This window comes from Mobula birostris, chromosome 25 (genome assembly GCF_030028105.1).
Source record: "Mobula birostris isolate sMobBir1 chromosome 25, sMobBir1.hap1, whole genome shotgun sequence".
Taxonomy (NCBI): Eukaryota; Metazoa; Chordata; class Chondrichthyes; order Myliobatiformes; family Myliobatidae; genus Mobula; species Mobula birostris.
Window position 1 is genome coordinate 28,906,549 of NC_092394.1, and position 20,616 is coordinate 28,927,164.

The window sequence follows — 20,616 nt, forward strand, 5'->3', positions numbered from 1 at the left end:
GGTCTTGGTTAAGGCGTAAAGGCTGATTTATACATGTCCGTACAGGCTACGCTATAGGCCTGATTTATACTTTTGTGTAGCCCTACGCTGTAGCGAGCATGCGTAGTTGTGTCTGCGTCGCTCTGCAATTCACCGCCAAAACGCTAGTTGGCAGTGGGGTTTCTATGCCCCTGTGTTGAGTTTCTTCATGAGAGAAATGGACAAAGAAATGCATTTCAAATATTTTCGGATGTTGGCAAGTAGATGACGATTTGGTTCATCGTCTCCAACCATTTATTTCACATCAGTGTACAGACATGGCGGAGAAAAGCAACCAGAAATGCATAGGAGGAAATGCAATGCTACCAAGTGGACCAATCACAGTTGTTGCAGTCTACGTCGCCACGAAGCACGAGTTACATTTTTGGGGAGGTGCACGTCACCCTACGGCGTACATTTGACACACAAGTATAAATCAACCTTAAGTAGGACATTTCTTCTAGTTCCCCACTTTCCTTTTGATTTCATACTTCACTCTTTCCCATCAGATTTGTTCTTTAACTGCTTACCTCTTCCACTTAGCGCCTCTCAGCTTTTCTCGCATCATTCTCCCTTCTACTCCTTCCCCTCCCTCCATCACCTTATTATTCTCCTTTTTTTCCAGTCCTGATGAAGGTTCTCTGCATAGAACCTCAACTATTTATTTCTGTCCATGGATACTGCCTGGTTTGCTGAGCTCATTGGCATTTTGTGTGTATTGCTCAGTTCAAAGAGAAGATTTTCTTGATGTAATGCGCGATATTAAAAATACTTTCAAAGACAGATTGTCTGTTCTTTACTGCCTGTGAAAGTTTGATTTGTAAAATATAAAGAGCGGACAGTCTAGCTTAATTTAAAAGTTTTGTAATTTAATGTCTTTCAGATGTAAATCTCAGCACTTTACAGGTTTTATAGGTTGGTTTTCATGTTCTGCTCTTACTTCCTTGTTTCTACCTGGTCTTGTTAGAGGAGTAGATGTCCCTTCATTCCATTTGATCAAAATACTGCCTAATACTTAAATTGTTGGTTATTTCCTTCCTGCAACTTTATGGAAGTCTCATTTTTGCAGTGGTCTTGCTCAGTGTAGTTATAAAATATATTTCTTTTGGCCGAGTGAAGGGATTTAGTTACCCCTCTCCCCCACTACATAACACTATTATGTATAAAGGTAAAAGTTAACTTCTGTAAAAGATTTTTTAAGTTGTTCCTAATGCATACTGCTTTCTCTCCTAGACATCTCCTGCATCACTGTTTCCAAGCTTTAATGGACCACGGAGTAAAGGTGGCTTCGGTATTAGCCAATTCCTTCAGCAGACGCTGTTCCTATATTGAAGAGTCAGATGCTCATGTGAAAGAGAAAGCAATCCAATTTGGATTTGTTTTAGGTAAGCCATGCTTTTAAGTTGATTAAAAATATATTTGGATCATGGTCAGTTCTGGTGTTGCACGTTCCCTGACAGTAATACTACCCTTCCATCATGTGCTATATTTTGGTTAGTGTTTTGCCTATTTATTTGAATTTGTTTCCTTCTGTTGAAAAAATGCAATTTTGATTCCTTTACAGATCTCTCTCCCTTTTTACTTTGTAATTTTTTTTTAGAACCATTGAATTTTGTGATGGGCTCTTTTTAAATCAATTTTCCAAGAATTACTTGGACCTTTTTGAATATTCTGCTTGAGTTCTTGACATTCATCATTTCTGGGTGACACTAAATTAATTAGCGTTGGGCGCAAGTTATTTAGTTCCTTTTGAATTTTTTGGTATTATAATATTTAAGTTTCCATGATATAATTGTTAAATTCTGAGTAAAATAATTGAATTAGATTAATTTTGATATTGAAAGGTTTGGCTTAAGTGCTAGTATGTTCATAAATTTGCCTGAGTACAAACTCCTGTGAGATATTCATCATTTTTGACTGTTTTTCAAAAACTAACATTATTGAAGATTTAAATAAAGGTTTTGCAACAGTAATTTTTTGGAGTATCTATTATTACATGTCGCAATAACTTTTCAATCATGATTAAAATAGCGATGTCTGATTTCTTAAATATGATTTGTATATTGTTGATGTAAGTACAAAATGTGCTTCTGTTGCAGTGTCTTTCACCTTTTCAATTAATTGTGATTTGATCAGACATAGAAATTTTAAATACTTTAGTGCTTTGTTTCAAATTTGTACAAGCTAATTTACAATGCTCTCTCTTTAAAGTCTTCAGTTTTTTCAAGATCATCATGTCTAACTTTTCACATTGAATTCCACCCCCCCCAACTTACTCCCTCCCTGCCCCCAACAACAAAATAAGTTTCCTTTTGGTTCTAACTTGGAGTGTTAGAAAAGATCTTCTCAACTTGCAATTTGATCTTCTGGACTTGCATCTGTCAAGAATTGTAGGAATGAGTAATTTTGATTATTGTTATTAAACATTATAACTTGATCATATTTAGTTTAGCATTTTATATACTTTCAATATAATTACTTATCCGGAATTTTCATGACATCACAATAAAACTGGTAGCAGCTGAAATGCAAACAACAGGAATTCTGCAGATGCTGGAAATTCAAGCAACACAACTCAGTCCTTATATACTTCCATCCCCCATCAGGAAGGTCTTAAAGCTCTACGCTTCTTTTTGGATTCCAGTCCTAATCAGTTCCCCTCTACCACCACTCTGCTCCGTCTAGCAGAATTAGTCCTCACTCTTAATAATTTCTCCTTTGGCTCCTCCCACTTCCTCCAAACTAAAGGTGTAGCTATGGGCACCCGTATGGGTCCTAGCTATGCCTGCCTTTTTGTTGGGTTTGTGGAACAATCTATGTTCCATGCCTATTCTGGTATCTGTCCCCCACTTTTCCTTCGCTACATCGATGACTGCATTGGCGCTGCTTCCTGCACGCATGCAGAGCTCGTTGACTTTATTAACTTTGCCTCCAACTTTCACCCTGCCCTCAAGTTTACCTGGTCCATTTCCGACACCTCCCTCCCCTTTCTAGATCTTTCTGTCTCTGTCTCTGGAGACATCTTATCCACTGATGTCTACTATAAGCCTACTGATTCTCACAGCTATCTGGACTATTCCTCTTCTCACCCTGTCTCTTGCAAAAACGCCATCCCCTTCTCGCAATTCCTCCGTCTCCGCCGCATCTGCTCTCAGGATGAGGCTTTTCATTCTAGGACGAGGGAGATGTCTTCCTTTTTTAAAGAAAGGGGCTTCCCTTCCTCCACTATCAACTCTGCTCTTAAACGCATCTCCCCCATTTCACGTACATCTGCTCTCACTCCATCCTCTCGCCACCCCACTAGGAATAGGGTTCCCCTGGTCCTCACCTACCACCCCACCAGCCTCCGGGTCCAACATATTATTCTCCATAACTTCCGCCACCTCCAACGGGATCCCACCACTAAGCACATCTTTCCCTCCCCCCCCCCCCTGCATTCCGCAGGGATCGCTCCCTACACAACTCCCTTGTCCATTCGTCCCCCCCACCCCTCCCCACTGATCTCCCTCCTGGCACTTATCCGTGTAAGCGGAACAAGTGCTACACATGCCCTTACACTTCCTCCCTTACCACCATTCAGGGCCCCAAACAGTCCTTCCAGGTGAAGCGACACTTCACCTGTGAGTCGACTGGGGTGATATACTGCGTCCGGTGCTCCCGATGTGGCCTTTTATATATTGGCGAGACCCGATGCAGACTGGGAGACTGCTTTGCTGAACACCTACGCTCTGTCCGCCAGAGAAAGCAGGATCTCCCAGTGGCCACACATTTTAATTCCACATCCCATTGCCATTCTGACATGTCCATCCACGGCCTCCTCTACTGTAAAGATGAAGCCACACTCAGGTTGGAGGAACAACACCTTATATTCCGTCTGGGTAGCCTGCAACCTGATGGCACGAACATCGATTTCTCTAACTTCCGCTAAGGCCCCACCTCCCCCTCATACCCCATCTGTTACTCATTTTTATGCACACATTCTTTCTCTCACTCTCCTTTTTCTCCCTCTGTCCCTCTGAATATACCTCTTGCCCATCCTCTGGGTCCCCCCCCCCTTGTCTTTCTTCCCGGACCTCCTGTCCCATGATCCTCTCGTATCCCCTTTTGCCTATCACCTGTCCAGCTCTTGGCTCTATCCCTCCCCCTCCTGTCTTCTCCTATCATTTTGGATCTCCCCCTCCCCCTCCAACTTTCAAATCCCTTACTCACTCTTCCTTCAGTTAGTCCTGACAAAGGGTCTCGGCCTGAAACGTCGACTGCACCTCTTCCTAGAGACGCTGCCTGGCCTGCTGCGTTCTCCAGCAACTTTGATGTGAGCAGCTGAAATGGTTATGTTGACCACCGCTGGATATTAAGAACACTAAGTACTGCCCCATTAGCGAGTTGTTGATAGCAGTAAAGCTGGGCTGTCAGTGATAGTGTGTTGCAGATTATAATATTTGGCATATTGTTTCACATATTGAAATGCAACAAATAACTCCAAATTGCTTTGGAGTTTTATACTTAACAGTGAGAGAAATTTGCGAGTAATGCTTAAAATGTGACAAAGCTGCATAGTTGAAATTGACTGAAAGTTGATGTGTGCAGCTTATTACTATCAGGGATAGGTTGGCAGAGGATTTGAGTGCATGGCTCATTTTTTCTATATGCTTCCAAAAATTAGCTGACGAGTCAATAACCGGCCTTGAAACACATGGAGAGTAGTTGAGAGCAAGCCCCATTGTAGATTTTAGAAATCAGCTGTGGGGATGACAGTGAAACAAGCACGCTATCTCTCAACAGTTCAGAGTTTCACTGACAGAGCATTTGGTACAGCTTTTAGAAAACGGTGTCCCAGAAGTATTGATGAACTGAAACAGTTTTGTTTGGAGGCATGGTCTAAAATTCCTCCTCACCATTGTGCAAGTCTGCTCAGCAATTACAGGAAATATTTGGTGGAGGTTATTGCTGCTGAAGGAGTTCTACCAGTTATTAAATACAAGGGTTCGCATACTCTTCAGATACTACAAATGGTGGGGAGGGATGCACCTGTGATGTATTGGGCCATCAACTACCATCTGCTGCTTTTTGCAATCCTGTGCATTTAAGTAGCTCTGCCAGGCCAGACAAAATACTTTCAACAGTACCTCTGTCAAAGTTTGTTAGCATTCAGTGACAGGCCAAACCTGGACGTGGTGTACAAAGGCTGTTGTAAATCAAGTCAAGAAGAAAAGAAGAGCTTATGAAAGGTTCAAAAACTAGGTAATGATGGATAGCCAGAAGATTATAAGGCTAGCAGGAAAGAAATTAGGGGAGCCAGAAGGGGCCATGAGAAGGCCTTGGCAGACAGGAGTAAGGAAAAACCCAAGGCATTCTACAAGTATATTAAGAGCAAGAGGATAGACGTGAGAGAATAGGACCAATTAAGTGTGACAGTGGAAAAGTGTGTGTGGAACCAGAGGAGATAGCAGAGGTACTTAATGAGCACTTTGCTTCAGTATTCACTACGGAAAAGGATCTTGGTGATTGTAGGGATGACTTACAGCGTACTGAAAAGCTTGAGCATGAAGATATTAAGAAAGAGGATGTGCAGGGGCTTTTGGAAAGCGTCAAGTTGAATAAGTCACCGGGATCAGACGAGGTGTACCCCAGGCTACTGTGGGAGGCGAGAGAGGAGATTGCTTAGCCTCTGGCGATGATCTTTGCATCATCAATGAGGACAGGAGAGGTTCCGGAGGATTGGAGGGTTGCGGGTGTTGTTCCATTATTCAAAAAAAGGGAGTAAAGATAGCCCAAAAAATTATGGACCGGTGAGTCTCACTTTGGTGGTTGGAGAAGTTGATGGAGAAGATCCTGAGAGGCAGGATTTATGAACATTTGAAGAGGCATAATATGATTAGGGATAGTCAGCATGGCTTTGTGAAAGGCAGCTTATGCCTTACGAGCCTGATTAAATTTTTTGAGGATGTGACTAAACATATTGATGATGGTAGAGCAGTAGATGTAGTGTATATGGATTTCAGTAAGGCATTTGATAAGGTTCCCCATGTAAGGCTTATTGAGAAAGTAAGGAGGCATGGGATCCAAGGGGACATTGCTTTGTAGATCCAGAACTGACTTGCCCACAGAAGGCAAAGAGTGGTTGTAGATGGGTCATATTCTGCATGGAGGTCGGTGACGAGTGCAGTGCCTCAGGGATCTGTGCTGGGACCCCTACTCTTCGTAATTTTTATAAATGACCTGAATGAAGAAGTGGAGGGATGGGTTAGTAAATTTGCTGATGACACAAAGGTTAGGGATGTTGTAGATAGTGTGGAGGGCTGTCAGAGGTTACGGTGGGACATTGATAGGATGCAAAACTGGGCTGAGAAGTGGCAGATGGAGTTCAACCCAGATAAACGTAAGGTGGTTCATTTTGGTAGGTCAAATATGATGACAGAATATAGTATTAATGGTAAGACTCTTGGCAGTGTGGAGGATCAGAGGGATCTTGGGGTCCGAGTCCATAGGACACTCAAAGCTGCTGCACAGGTTGACTCTGGTTAAGAAAGCATTCGATGCATTGGCCTTCATCGATCATAGGATTGAGTTTAGGAGCCGAGAGGTAATGTTGCAGCTATATAGGACCCGGGTTAGACCCCACTTGGAGTACTGTGGTCAGTTCTGGTCGCCTCACTACAGGAAGGATGTGGAAACCATAGAAAGGGTGCAGAGGAGATTTACAACGATGTTGCCTGGATTTGGGAGCCTGTCTTATGAGGATAAGTTGAGTGGACTCACCCTTTTTTCCTTGGAGCGACGGAGGATGAGAGGTGACCTGATAGAGGTATATAAGATGATGAGAGGCATTAATTGTGTGGATAGTCAGAGGCTTTTTCCCAGGCTGAAATGGCTAGCATGAGATGGCACAGTTTTCAGGTGCTTGGAAGTAGGTACAGAGGAGATATCAGGGGTAAGTTTTTTACTCAGAGAGTGGTGAGTGCGTGGAATGGGCTGCCAGCGATGGTGGTGGAGGTGGATATGATAGGGTCTTTTAAGAGACTCCTAGACAGTTATATGGAGCTCAGAAATATAGAGGGCTATGAGTAACCCTTGGTAATTTCTCAGGTAAGGACATGTCCGGCACAGCTTTGTGGGCCAAAGGGCCTGTATTGTGCTGTAGGTTTTCTATGTTTCTATGTTCTATGTCTAAATGTAACTTTGCTAGATCAAATAACGACATAACGACAGCACAAAAAGATTGTTACTTATCCTTCCACCCGTTTATTTCTTCGAGCTCAGCCGGCGAGTGAACTTGGACCCGACATCAGGGAAAAAACCTTTCTCATCTCACTGGCGGTTCTACAAGTTCACTGCCCAATGTCAGAATTGTCAGAAGTTATAAGGCCACCGACACAAAAGAACAATCAGTTTGATAACTATTCTGGCCAAGTCAATGGACTAATGATACAAAAGTACAATCAATTTGTTAGACACTCCAGCCACCTTAATTAAAGAAAAGAATGTCCTACCTGGTTTGCTGGAGCCACAACTTAATTACAAAGATAAGAACATCTGTCAAATTTATGCTTTAATAAGAAAAGAATGTTCTGTCTAATTTCCATCAGGTACTGCTTTTTGTCAAAATCAAAAGGTGTGAAAAGCCCAGAGACATCTAATGTGGATCTGGGCAAACTTTAATTATCTTGCTCCAAAGAAGACAGCTGTGAGACATTATTCAAACACACTGCAGTCACAGACATAGTCAGTACTGAATCCATTGTTTACAGAAATCTTGAGAATCCCCCTTTCCCTTAAACTTTACCATATGTTTCTAAGAAAATAAATATGCATTTGTGCTTTTCTATGTCCTTAAAGGTGTGAGGCTCAGTGCTAACTGCTGCACCAGTGAGCTAAATTTATCCTTTCTGGTTTTTTTATGCATGTCCTATTTTCCATTTTGGAAATCAAAATAATGATGAAGATTAGTCCTCTTAAAGTCATCTCAGTGATGATATAGGTGTAGGATGAGGGGCATATTTGAAGTTTATTCAATTATTTCTTGTTTATTCCAGAAGTAATTTTTCCTTGGTCCTCAAGCATTGAAATTACAAATATCATTTGATATTATCACAGGCTTATCATCTTGTTCTGTTCTTTTGAAACGTGGAGTTATAAGTGAAAATATGTGGTGGAAGATAAGGCTTTTCACCCAGTTTTTAAGCCTGTAGCTGTGGGAGCTGTGATGAATTCAAAACCTTTAATTAGACATACATGATCTCTATAGTGTTCATTAGAAATTGGATTGTATTGCTTAATTTCATGTATCATCTTAAATGAGTACTCTTAACATGTTGTTCAGTCCATTTCTTTTAGTGTAAATATGCTATTGGAATTTATGGAAACTCAAATGAAGTGCAAGTAACAAGCTATTTCAGTTATCTTTTTATAGTTGCTGCAGCTGTTCCAAAAGCTTTACTTGTATAATGAGAAGTCAGCTGATCTTAAATGTAATTCTGCTTGGTGTGCCTCTGATTTGAAGGCTGTACAAAATATCTATTCATAAGCCAAAAAGAAATTGCTTGACTATTTTGTTTACCTTTTCTACAGGTGGTTTTCTTTCTGATGCAGGCTGGTACAGTGATGCTGAGAAGGTGTTCCTTTCTTGTCTGCAGTTATGCTCACTGCATGATGAAGTACTTCACTGGTTTCGTGCTGTGGAATGCTGTGTCAGGTGAGTGGTAAATAGAGATCTTTTTATGTAACAGTTTGCAACTCTAGGCACTTCATTACATTACTTTTAACATATAGTCTTATTTGCAATGTAAATATTGCAGTAGTTCACACAGTCTTAAAGTGAGGCAGATGATAAATTCCAAAACAAAGACCACATAATTCCAGAAATATTTAGCAAGTCAGGCAGTATTTGTAAGGAGAAAAATGTTCCAGCACAATGCCCTTACAAATTATTTATGTGCTCATTTATGTCTCTCAAGTGGATAATTAAATCAGTTGTTAATGAATTCATAATCATCACTTACTATAGAAGTTATCATTTACAAGCTAATTTGAAAATTTGATTTTAAAAATGTTTAACCGAAATCGGTTCTCAATATATGGCCCATGCAAAGTGACTGATTTTTGTATTGAGAATGAATCAATTTCAAATATTGCCTATAGTAGAAGATCTTTCCCAGCTGTTGCAGATGTGCATTTTGTTTTGAAAAATAGGCACAATGCAGCAATTTGGAACAAGGGGAATAATCAAATTTAGTTCTACTAAAGGCCTTGGGTCTTCTATTTTGGCTTGACTATTCATTGCCAGTCATATTATCAACTTGTATTCTAAAATGTGATTAATTTTTTGGGTCTATTTCAAGAATTGTCCCTGTATTTATTTTTGGGCCAAAGTTAAAAATGTGTTGCACATGAAGAGCAGCACATTCAATGTTTGTAAGAAGACTCATTTGTTTAATGTTTATAAGAAGTATGTTCTTTTTGCAGTCTAGATCAAGACATTGCCAGAGTCCCAGCTACAGAAGCTCAGAGAGGAGCAATAAGAAGCATTATAGATTGCCATGTACTGTTTTAATTTGGTGTTGTCAGATGGCCACCCTGGTTTAATGGAAAAATAAAAATGTAGAATCCCACACAGTTTATTGATTTGTAGCTATCTGTGGTTAGCACTTTTGCAGCCTAAATCTTGAACATACTGTATCAGAAATATTCTCTTTGTTTTACCTATCCAGCCCTCCTAATACTACAATTGAAAACTTAATTGTTATCTATCTTTCACAATTCCATCAAAGGGTTCTCAGACGTGAAACATTACTTCTGTTTCTTTTTCCATAGTTGCTGCGAATGTTTTTAACATTTTCTGTTTTAATTTCATGAGCATGCTGTCATGAAGTAGGGATTAGAGGTTCTTTCACGTTGTTTTAATTTATTTCATTCCCATTTTTTCTGTATTTTTCCCCTGCTCCCACCACCCTTCTACTACAGAAGCAAGTAAGCATCCATTGAGGGGTGTTAATCAGCACAATTTAAAACTGATTTCCAATCAGAATTTTGTTTTACCTTTGTTTAGTGAAAAAAATTCCTTTCTACATTTTACTGTATTTCAGACCATCCTCCACTAAAACATACATGCAGTCTAGCCAAATATAGTATCCGCAGCATGGTTTCTATTTCTGTGCTACCAGGAATAAGATATTTGGCATTTCAGGAAGTCTCCAGATCACTGGAAAGTGTATGCTATGTGGCTTTGAACCCAATACCCAAATCTCTGCAAAATGCTGTAAACCTCTTACTTAATGTCACCAAGACGTAGGAGCTGATTATTGATTTTAAGAGGAGGAAACTAGAGTCCATGAGCTATTACTCATTGGGGTATTAGAGGTGGAGAGGGTCAGCAACTTTAAAATTCTTCAGTGTTATCATTTCAGAGGACCTGGTCTAGACCAACACGTAAGTGCATTTATGAAGGAAGTACAGCAGATTTGGCATGACATCTAAAATTTTGACAAACTTCAATGGATGTGTGTTGGAGAGTAAATTGACTGGCTACATTACAGCCTGGTATGGAAACACTAGTGTCCTGGAATGGAAAATCTTACAAAAAGTAGTGATATGGCCCAGTTCATCATGGGTAAAGCCCTCCTCACTATTGAACACATCTACATGGAGTGTTGTTACAGGAAAGTGGCATCCATCAACAGGAAATCTTAGGACTCTCACCACTAAGTTCAGGAACAGTTACTATTCCTCAACCATCAAGGTCTTGAACCAGAGGGGATAACTTCACTCAACTTCCACTTGTCTCATCACTGAACTGTTCACGCAACCTTTGGATTCACTTGCAAGGACTCTACATCTCATTTTCTGGATATTTATTGCTTAATTTTTTATTTGTTATTATTTCTTACTTTTTCTTTGTATTTGCACAGTATGTTGTCTTTTGCACACTGGTTGTCTGCCCTGTTGGATGCGGTTTTTTATTGATCCCATTATGGTTATTGAATATATTGAGTATGCCCACAAAAAACTAATCTCAGGATTGTATTTGGTTACGTTATATGTACTTTGAAAATAAGTTCACTTTGAACTTTTGAACTTTGAAATTCCTCAGCAAATGTTACATTCTAGTGCATATAACATATGGTAAATTTTGCACTTATTTCAATGCAAGTCACTTTTATATGAATTTTCAACACATGATTCTTGCACTATTGATCCAAGAAAAAAAAGTTCCAAGCTATTATTGCCAAAAATGATCTTTAGGTTCAAAGCATTGAAAATAGATCTATTTTAGTGTTGTTATTCATTATAATTGTCATTCATTTATTTTCAAGGTTACTCCATGTGCGTAATGGCAATTGTAAGTATCACTTGGGAGAAGAGACTTACAAACAGGCTCAGATTTACATTGAGAAGCTGGCAAAACATGGTCATCAGGCAAATAAAGCAGCGCTGTTTGGAGAGCTCTGTGCATTACTTTTTGCGAAGAGTCATTATGATGAGGTAAGTTTTGTATAATGCAAAAAAAGTATTGATATATGGCTGTTCCAGAAAGCACAGCATTTTTTAGTTCTTTTAATGCATATATCAGAAATTCTGAAATGGTAGTAACTTTTTAAATGTTTGAATTCTGTTCAAAATTTCTAGCTGTGTGCGTATGATAGTCCAGATTCAGTGTACAGTATATGCATCATATATCAATCTTGTCTTCTGCTGTTATATGGCCATAACAATTACCCTCCTTTCGTGTTACAATAAAGGGGAAATTAACTGTGACTACTATTTCTTTGTGTTGGGCACATGGCCAAGTGGTTAAGGCGTTCATCTAGTGATCTGAAGGTCGCTAGTTTAAGCCTCAGTTGTGGCAGCGTGTTTGTGTCCTTGAGCAAGGCACTTAACCACACATTGCTCTAGTGTCTCTACGAGGAATGGCGCCCCACACAGACTTCCAATCTGCGCCTTGTAATGCATGAAAATGCCCGACGCAGGCCTCTCAAGGTCTGAGTTGACGTTCTCTCCTCCCCCACCCCCCCCTTCATGCTGGAATATTCTTAAGTTGCTCACTATCCAGATCACAGGTTAAAGGAGAGTTTTGAGACTCTGCCCTACAAAAATACAAGTCATTATGTTCAGAGGGGACAGAAATGAATGCAAAATAAAATAATCATTGTTAATTATGTTTAACACTGGACAGAGTTGTACATTCAATATCATTATGTGATACCTTGGGGAGCAGAACTATTAAAACAAATGGAGATCTGTGAATTACTTGAAGAAACTAATGCTTTCTTTCTTGTATTGAAATGCTACATGTGCTCCACAGCAAAGTACCTTAGAAATACAATCACTCATGAAATGTGTAGCGAACTGGCAAATGACGTGCAGAAATAAGTACATTCCAGTATCATTCATAAAATATTGCCCAGAGGCACTGGGAAAGTTCCCCTACTCTTAACTTGCCACAGAGCGTTAGGTTAGTTAAGTTTCAACACACCATCAGAAAAGGGCCCCTTTGGCACTACTGCACTGGCATGTATTATCATGTTGATATTTTGCAAAAATAGATATTGTCCTCCAACCAAGATTTCAATTGACTGAGCCCAATCTTAAATAGATAATTAAAGTATAAATGGACATAGACTAAAAGTAATTACATTCCCAAACTGGGCTCCACGGACCCCTTGCTTAATGGTATTGGTCCATGGCATAATGTTTGGGAACCCCTGTTTAGCTGCTTTCACATAGTCAAATCATATATTTTTTTAAAAATAAGCTAAAACATTCATTTTTCCCTTGAAGCTTAATTTTCTCTTTTGCTAATGTGCCGCATGCTGTTTGCCTAAATTATTTTTATAGAAAAATCACCCTTGGCTTTAATTAGCTGATATAAATTTTGGTTCAGTTTGTCAGCTTCTAGTAAAGTTGAAGAACTGATTCAACATTGTTTCCTCCTGTATATCAAGGAATCTAGTATACATTTTACCACTGTAGTTGTGATGTAGGTTTGAATAGTTAAAAGTAATAATTGGGCTAAAGTGCTTCAAGTATTTTTATGTGGCTGTTGTATGACTTTATGCGAAAATTGCTATGCCGGTTGTACGCTGGGGTGTTTGTTTATCATCCACCTAATAAATTGGAATTAATACTGCAGTACAGCCTTAAAAATGCTTAACCTACAGCATTGCAATAGTTATCTTAAAAGGAATTATTTTCTTGTACTGTATTCAATGAACTTAACTTGTTGCATATGGTGTTTAAAGGTATTTAATTACAATGCATTTGTTTGTGTTATTAGGCTTATAAATGGTGTGTAGAAGCCATGAAGGAAATCACTGTTGGTTTGCCAGTGAAAGTAGCAGTTGATGTTTTGAGGCAAGCTTCAAAAGTGAGTAGTTTTTCTTTTTGATGAATACATTTGAACTAAACCAGAAAAACGTGGTTTAAAAATTAAGATTGTAATGCAGCAGAAGATTGCTAATTAATTTTTCAATTAAACAAACTCTTCAAAATGGCAAGGAGTAAGGCATTGCATCCTTGATCCAACAAATTCTGCTAAAATCTATTAGTCTTGAATGCACTTGTCCATTTGTCCTTTTCCATGAGCTAAGTGGTGGTATTTATTTGTGTTTGTATGTATTATGATTGGTACCCTCCAAATCAGTATAATCATATATTCTAATACTTCAATTTTCATATTTTGGATTTTGTCGTGATATAGCAGGTGTCTAAACTAACTCCCAGAAAAATCACATTTCCTTATAATCCATCCCTTCTCGTATGCTCATTGACTCCATATTGATTTCACTACCACTCAATTACAATAATTTAGAGTAACCATGTTGAATAAATGATAACTGACCAGGGGATGAGAATAACTTGTATCTTGTTTTTCAAATCTCAAGATGCCTTTAATATCCATGTGTCAGAATAGATGCAAACTAGATTTACTCATGCCTCCTCTGAAAATTGCCATTTCCAACATTAGAATACTCCTTCAATATTTTTTTGGAATATCTGTCTAGAATTTTATGCCTGGGAGTAGGAACCCATTGACTTGCATGAGACTAAGTTGAAGCTACCAACTGAGTTATAGCATATTTGTTTTACGTAGTATGTTCTATATATATTAATTTCCTGCAAGTATAAATCTGGTTCAAAATTTACAACCTGCATGTGGAATTATGACCTTGTAACCATTAGTGAGTTTTGGTTGCAGGAGGGTCAGGACTTGGCAGCTCAGTGTTCCAGAGTTCCATTGTTTTAAATGATATAGAGCAGGAGGGATTAAAGGGTGAGGGGTGGCATTACTAGTCGGAAAGTATCACGGCAACGCTCAGTCAGAACAGACTTGAAAGCTTGTCCAGAGGAATAAGAAGTGTATGACCAAATTATGGGATTATATTATGGACCACGCAACAGTCTGTGGGATTTAGAGGAACAAATTTGTAGAGAAATCGCAGACTGTTGCAAGAAACATTATATTGTGATAGCAGGTGATTTAAACTTTCCACATATGGCTGGGACTCCCATATTATAAAGGGGCTAGATGGGAATGAGTATGTCAGATGTGTCTACTTAATCAGTACTTAAGTCCCAACTAAAGAGGGTGTGCTGCTAGATCTATTAGGGAATGAGACAGGGCATGTGACAGAAGTTTGTGTAGAGGAACACTTTGCACCTAGTGATCGCAGTGCTATTTTTTTTCAAGGTAATTATGGAAAATATAGGTATGGTCCATGGGTTGAGATTCCAAATTGGAGAAAGACCACTTTTGATAGTATCAAAAAGGATCTGACAAAAGCAGATTGGGATAGGTTGCTCTCTGGCAAAGTTGTACTTGGTAAATGGGAGGCCTTCAAAAATGAAATTTTGAGCATACTGAGTCTGTATTATAGTAGTCATAGTCATACTTTATTGATCCCGGAGGAAATTGGTTTTCATTGCAGTTGCTCCATAGATAATAAATAGTAATAGAACCATAAATAGTTAAATAGTAATATGTAAATTATGCCAGTAAATTATGAAATAAGTCCAGGACCAGCCTATTGACTCAGGATGTCTGAGCCTCCAAGGGAGAAGTTTGTAAAGTTTGATGGCCACAGGCAGGAATGACTTCCTATGACGCTCTGTGCTGCATCTCGGTGGAATGAGTCTCTGGCTGAATGTACTCCTGTGCCCACCCAATACATTATGTACTGGATGGGAGACATTGACCAGGATGGCATGCAACTTAGACAGCATCCTCTTTTCAGACACCACCGTGAAAGAGTCCAGTTCGATCCCCACAACATCACTGGCCTTACGAATGAGTTTGTTGATTCTGTTGCTGTCTGCTACCCTCAGCCTGCTGCCCCAGCACACAACAGCAAACATGATAGCACTGGCCACCACAGACTCGTAGAACATCCTCAGCATCGTCCGGCAGATGTTAAAGGACCTCAGTCTCCTCAGGAAATAAAGACGGCTCCGACCCTTCTTGTAGACAGCCTCAGTGTTCTTTGACCAGTCCAGTTTATTGTCAGTTCGTATCCCCAGGTATTTGTAATCCTCCACCATGTCCACACTGACTCCCTGGATGGAAACAGGGGTCACCGGTGCTTTAGCCCTCCTCAGGTCCACCAGCAGCTCCTTAGTCTTTTTCACATTAAGCCACAGATAATTCTGCTCACACCATATGACAAAGTTTCCTACCGTAGCCCTGTACTCAGCCTCATCTCCCCTTGCTGATGCATCCAACTATGGCAGAGTCATCAGAAAACTTCTGAAGATGACAAGACTCTGTGCAGTAGTTGAAGTCCGAGGTGTAAATGGTGAAGAGAAAGGGAGACAAGACAGTCCCCTGTGGAGCCACAGTGCTGCTGATCACTCTGTCGGACACACGGTGTTGCAAGCACACGTACTGTGGTCTGCCAGTCAGGTAATCAAGAATCCATGATACCAGGGAAGCATCCACCTGCATCGCTGTCAGCTTCTCCCCCAGCAGAGCAGGGCGGATGGTGTTGAACGCACTGGAGAAGTCAAAAAACATGACCCTCACAGTGCTCGCTGGCTTGTCCAGGTGGGCGTAGAAACAGTTCAGCAGGAAGATGATGGCATCCTCAACTCCTAGTTGGGGCTGGTAGGCAAACTGGAGGGGATCTAAGTGTGGCCTGACCAGAGGCCGGAGCAGCTCCAGAACAAGTCTCTTCATGATGTGGGAGGTCAATGCCATCGGTCTGTAGTCATTGAGGCCGCTGGGGCGCGGCGTCTTCGGCACAGGGATGAGGCAGGACGTCTTCCACAATACAGGAACCCTCTGGAGCCTCAGGCTCAGGTTGAATACATGGCGAAGTACTCCACATAGCTGAGGGGCACAGGCTTTGAGCACCCTGGTACTGACAGCACATGGTCCTGCAGCCTTGCTTAAGTTGAGACGTTTCAGCTGTCTTCTCACCTGTAGAGCTGTGAAGCCCACTGTGGTGGTTTCGGGTGGGGGACTGTGAGGATAAAAGGCAAGGATAACAGGTTTAGGGAACCTTGGTTTTCAAGAGATGTTGAGGTCCTGATTAAAGAAATGGAGGAGATACATACCAGGTACAGGCAGGCAAGAACAAGTTAGGTACTGAAAGGTATAAGAAATGTAAGAGAATGCTGAAGGAAATCAGAGGCTGAAAGAATACATGAGTTTTCTCTAGCAGACAAGGTGAAGGGGAATCCTAAGGGCTTCTACAAAAGATTAAAAGCAAAAGGATAGCAAGCGACAAAATTGATCCTCTGGAAGATCAGAGTAGTGATCTGTATGTGGCTCCAAAAGAGGTGGAGGAAATCTCAAAATGATTTTTTTTTTGCATCTGTATTTCCTCAGGAGATAGACACAGTCTCCAGGTGTGAGGAAATGCAGCAGTGAGGTCATGGACCCTGTACAGATTACAGAAGAGAAGATGTTTACTGTATTGAGGCAAATTAGGCTGGATAAATCCCCAGGTCATGACAAAATGTTCCCTCAGATGCGGTGGCGGTGGGCGGGGGGGGGGGGGTGGAGGTTGCTAGTGCAGAAATTGTAGGGGCCCTAGTAGAAATATTTAAAACATTCTTAGCCGTGGTTGAGGTGCTGGAGGATTGGAAGATAGCTAATGTTGTTCCATTGTTTAAGGAAGACTCTAAGAATAAGCTGGGAAATTATAGGCTGTTGAGCCTGACATCAGTAGTGGGAAAGTTATTAGAAGGTGTCCTAGGGGACTGGATATACAGTATAAGTATTTACATAGACAGGGACTGAATAGGGATGGTCAGTGTGACTTTTCGTGTGGTAAGTTGTGTCTAACCAATCTGTTTTTTCAAGGAAGTTACCAGGAAAGTTGATGAAGGCAAGGCAGTGGATGTTGTCTACATAGAATTTAGCAAGGCTTTTGACAAGGTCTCTCATGGGACTTTAGTCAAGAAGGTTCAATCACTTGGCATTCAAAATGATGTAACATAGACATTGTCTTCACAGGAAAAGCCAGAGAAATCAGAGAAGTAGATTATTGCCTCTCCTGCCTGCCTGCCTGCTAGTGGTGTGCTGCAGGTATCGATCCTTATTCTATGGTTATTTGTCATCTACATTAACAATCTGGATGATAACGTGGTAAACTGGATCAGCAGATTTGCAGATGACACCGAGATTGGGGATCTAGTAGACAGTGAGGAAGCTTGCAGCAGGATTTGTACCAGCTGGAATAATGGACTGAAAAATGGCAGATGAAATTTAATGCAGGCAACTGGTGCACTTTGTGAGGACCAGCCAGGGTAGGTCTTAGACAGTGAATGGTAGGGCACTGAGCAGTACAGTAGAAGAGAAGGATCTGGGGATACAGATCCATAATTCCCTGAAAGTGGTGTCACAGGTAGATAGGGCCGTAAAGAAAGCTTTTGGCACATTGGCCTTCATAAATCAATATAGTGAGTTCAGGAGTTGGGATGTATAAGGTGTTGCTGAGGCCTAATTTGGAGTTTTGTGTGCAGTTTTGGTCACCTACCTACAGGAAAAATGCAAATAAGATTGAAAGAGTACAGAGAAAATTTACTGGGGCGTGAGGACCCAAGTTCTTGGGAAAGGTTGATTAGATTAGGAATTTATACCCAAAAATTAGAAGACTGAGGGGAGATTTGATAGAAGTATACAAAATTAAAAGGGGTACTAGAAAACGGGGTGACCCATTGGGGCACCCTTTGAGAGAAAGGTAGTGCAGTCTGATGTGACCAGAATGAACATTAAGTTTTCCTGAATGCTATTGGTATCAATCACTCTGAGCACCGGTGCTCCACAAGGCTGTGTACTCAGCCCCCTGCTGTACTCACTGTACACCCATGATTGTGTAGCCAAGTTTCCATCAAACTCAATATATAAGTTTGCTGATGACACAACAATTGTAGGCCATATCTTGGGTAATGATGAGTTCGAGTAGAGAGACGAAATTAAGAGCCTGGTGGCATGGTGCGAAGACAATAACATCCCTCAACGTCAGCAAGACGCAGGAATTGGTTGTTGACCTCAGAAGGAGTAGCGGACCGCATTACCCAATTTACATCGGTGGTGCACAAGTGGAACAGGTCAAAAGCTTTAAGTTCCTCGGGTCAATATCACAAATGACCTGACTTGGTCCAACCAAGCAGAGTTCACTGCCAAGAAGGTCCACCAGTGCCTTTACTTCCTGAAAAAACTAAAGAAGTTTGGCCTGTCCCCTGAAACCCTCACTAATTTTTATAAATGCACCGTAGAAAGCATTCTTCTAGGGTGCATCACACCCTGGTATGGAAGTTGTCCTGTCCAAGACTGAAAGAAGCTGCAGAAGATCGTGAACACGGTGCACCACATCACACAAACCAATCTTCTGTCCGTGGACTCTCTTTACACCGCACGCTGTCGGAGCAGTGCTGACAGGATAATCAAGGATACGACCCACCCAGCCAACACACTTTTTGTCCCTCTTCCCTCCGGGAGAAGGTTTAGGAGCTTGAAGACTCGTATGGCCAGATTTGGGAACAGCTTCTTTCCAACTGTGATAAGACTGCTGAACGGATCCTGACCCGGATCTGGGCTGTATCCTCCAAATATCCAGACCTGCCTCTCGGTTTTTTTGCACTACCTTACTTCCCATTTTTCTATTTTCAATTTATGATTTATAATTTAAATTTTTAATATTTATTAATTTTAACTATTTTTAGTATTTAATATTTGTAAACCAGGGAGTGTGAAGCGTGGAATCAAATATTGCTGTGATGATTATACGTTCTAGTACCAATTGTTTGGCGACAATAAAGTACAAGAAGTATTGCTTTGCTATGGAAATTGAAGAAGAAAACCTCAGTTTATTAAAGAAGAACGACGCATAGCAAGGCAAATATAGCTCCTCCTTGTTTAACGAAGGACACTTTTGATGGCATCATTTCTGTGATCTGCCATCCTTGTGCCTCTCGTCATTCTGGAGACGTGCAGTCCTTTCATTCGCCGTCTCTTCATCTCTTCTGCTGTTTATTCTTTGTGTCTGATCTTGAAAAAGTGCATTTCTCTGCTCCTTTGTCTCTTCCTCTCTCCTCCTCCTGTGCCTGTTTTTATCATTCTGGAGACGTACAGCCCTTTCATACCCTGTCTCTTCATCTCTTCTGCTATTTGTTGTTTGTCTCTAATCCTGGAGAGGTGCATTTCTCAGCTCCTTTGTTTCTTTGTCTCTCCTCCTTCTATGCCAGTTGTCATTTTGGAGATGTGCATGCCTCTCCTCCTCTGTCTCTTCTTCTCTCATCTTTTTTTGTCCTGACTCTTTGATCCTGGAATGAACATTACATTTTCCTGAATGCTATTGGTATCGCTTTGTTTTGGAAACTGAAGTAGAAAACCTCAGTTTATTAAAGAAGAACAATGCGTGGCAAAGCAAATATAGCTGCTCCTCATTTAAGGAAGGACACTTTTGATGGCATCATTTCTGGTTTATCTGCCACCCTTGTGCCTCTCGTTGTCAATCTGGAGACGTGCAGCCCTTTCATCCCCCGTCTCTTCATTTCTTCTGCTGTTTGTTGTTTGTCTCTGATCATGGAGACGTGTATGTCTCTCCTCCTCTGTCTCTTCTTTTCTCATCTTTTTTTTGTCCTGACTGTTTGATCCTGGAGTCGTGCAGCCCTGGCCTTATCCGATTCTTGTTCTCGCCCTCTCCTTGCCACTTCCCGATGACGTTTGGCATCATCTCTTGACTACAATGTCCCCCTTCCCTTCCAACGCCGCATAATTAGGCTGACCTTTTTTTTACCCTAATACTGGATAGAAGATAAAAAGCGGTAACACCAAAGGATGCTGATTATCCTTGATGCTGTGGTTGGCACTCTCCTAAATGGACGTGATATAGTCACCGCTGTCCTTTGACTGCAGCAAAGGGTTTTATGGGTGTCTCAAAGTACGGCATTACAATAAGATTTAATTATCTCTTATTGATGGGTGGCAGTTAGATCTGTCCCAGTCCTGCACATGCTGATGGTGATTAGCAGAATGTGACCCCCCGAAATAGAGCTGCCCTGCCCTTTTGCTCCGGTAGGTGTCACTGCTGAGGCTGGCCGTGTGCATGCGTCGGGCTGTCACGTCCCAATTTCCATGATGGCGGATTGGCTCTCAGG

At 41.0% G+C, this 20,616-nt stretch overlaps 1 protein-coding gene across 1 annotated transcript in view; it reads left to right on the plus strand.

Moving 5' to 3' along the window:
- appbp2 (amyloid beta precursor protein (cytoplasmic tail) binding protein 2) overlaps positions 1-20,616 on the plus strand; it is an 81,426-nt gene that overhangs the window by 39,316 nt on the left and 21,494 nt on the right. The window contains exons 3-6 of the mRNA XM_072243354.1: positions 1,252-1,403; positions 8,587-8,710; positions 11,328-11,496; positions 13,289-13,378. Of these exons, the coding sequence (XP_072099455.1) occupies positions 1,252-1,403; positions 8,587-8,710; positions 11,328-11,496; positions 13,289-13,378 (535 nt within the window). The remainder of the gene's footprint in view (positions 1-1,251; positions 1,404-8,586; positions 8,711-11,327; positions 11,497-13,288; positions 13,379-20,616) is intronic.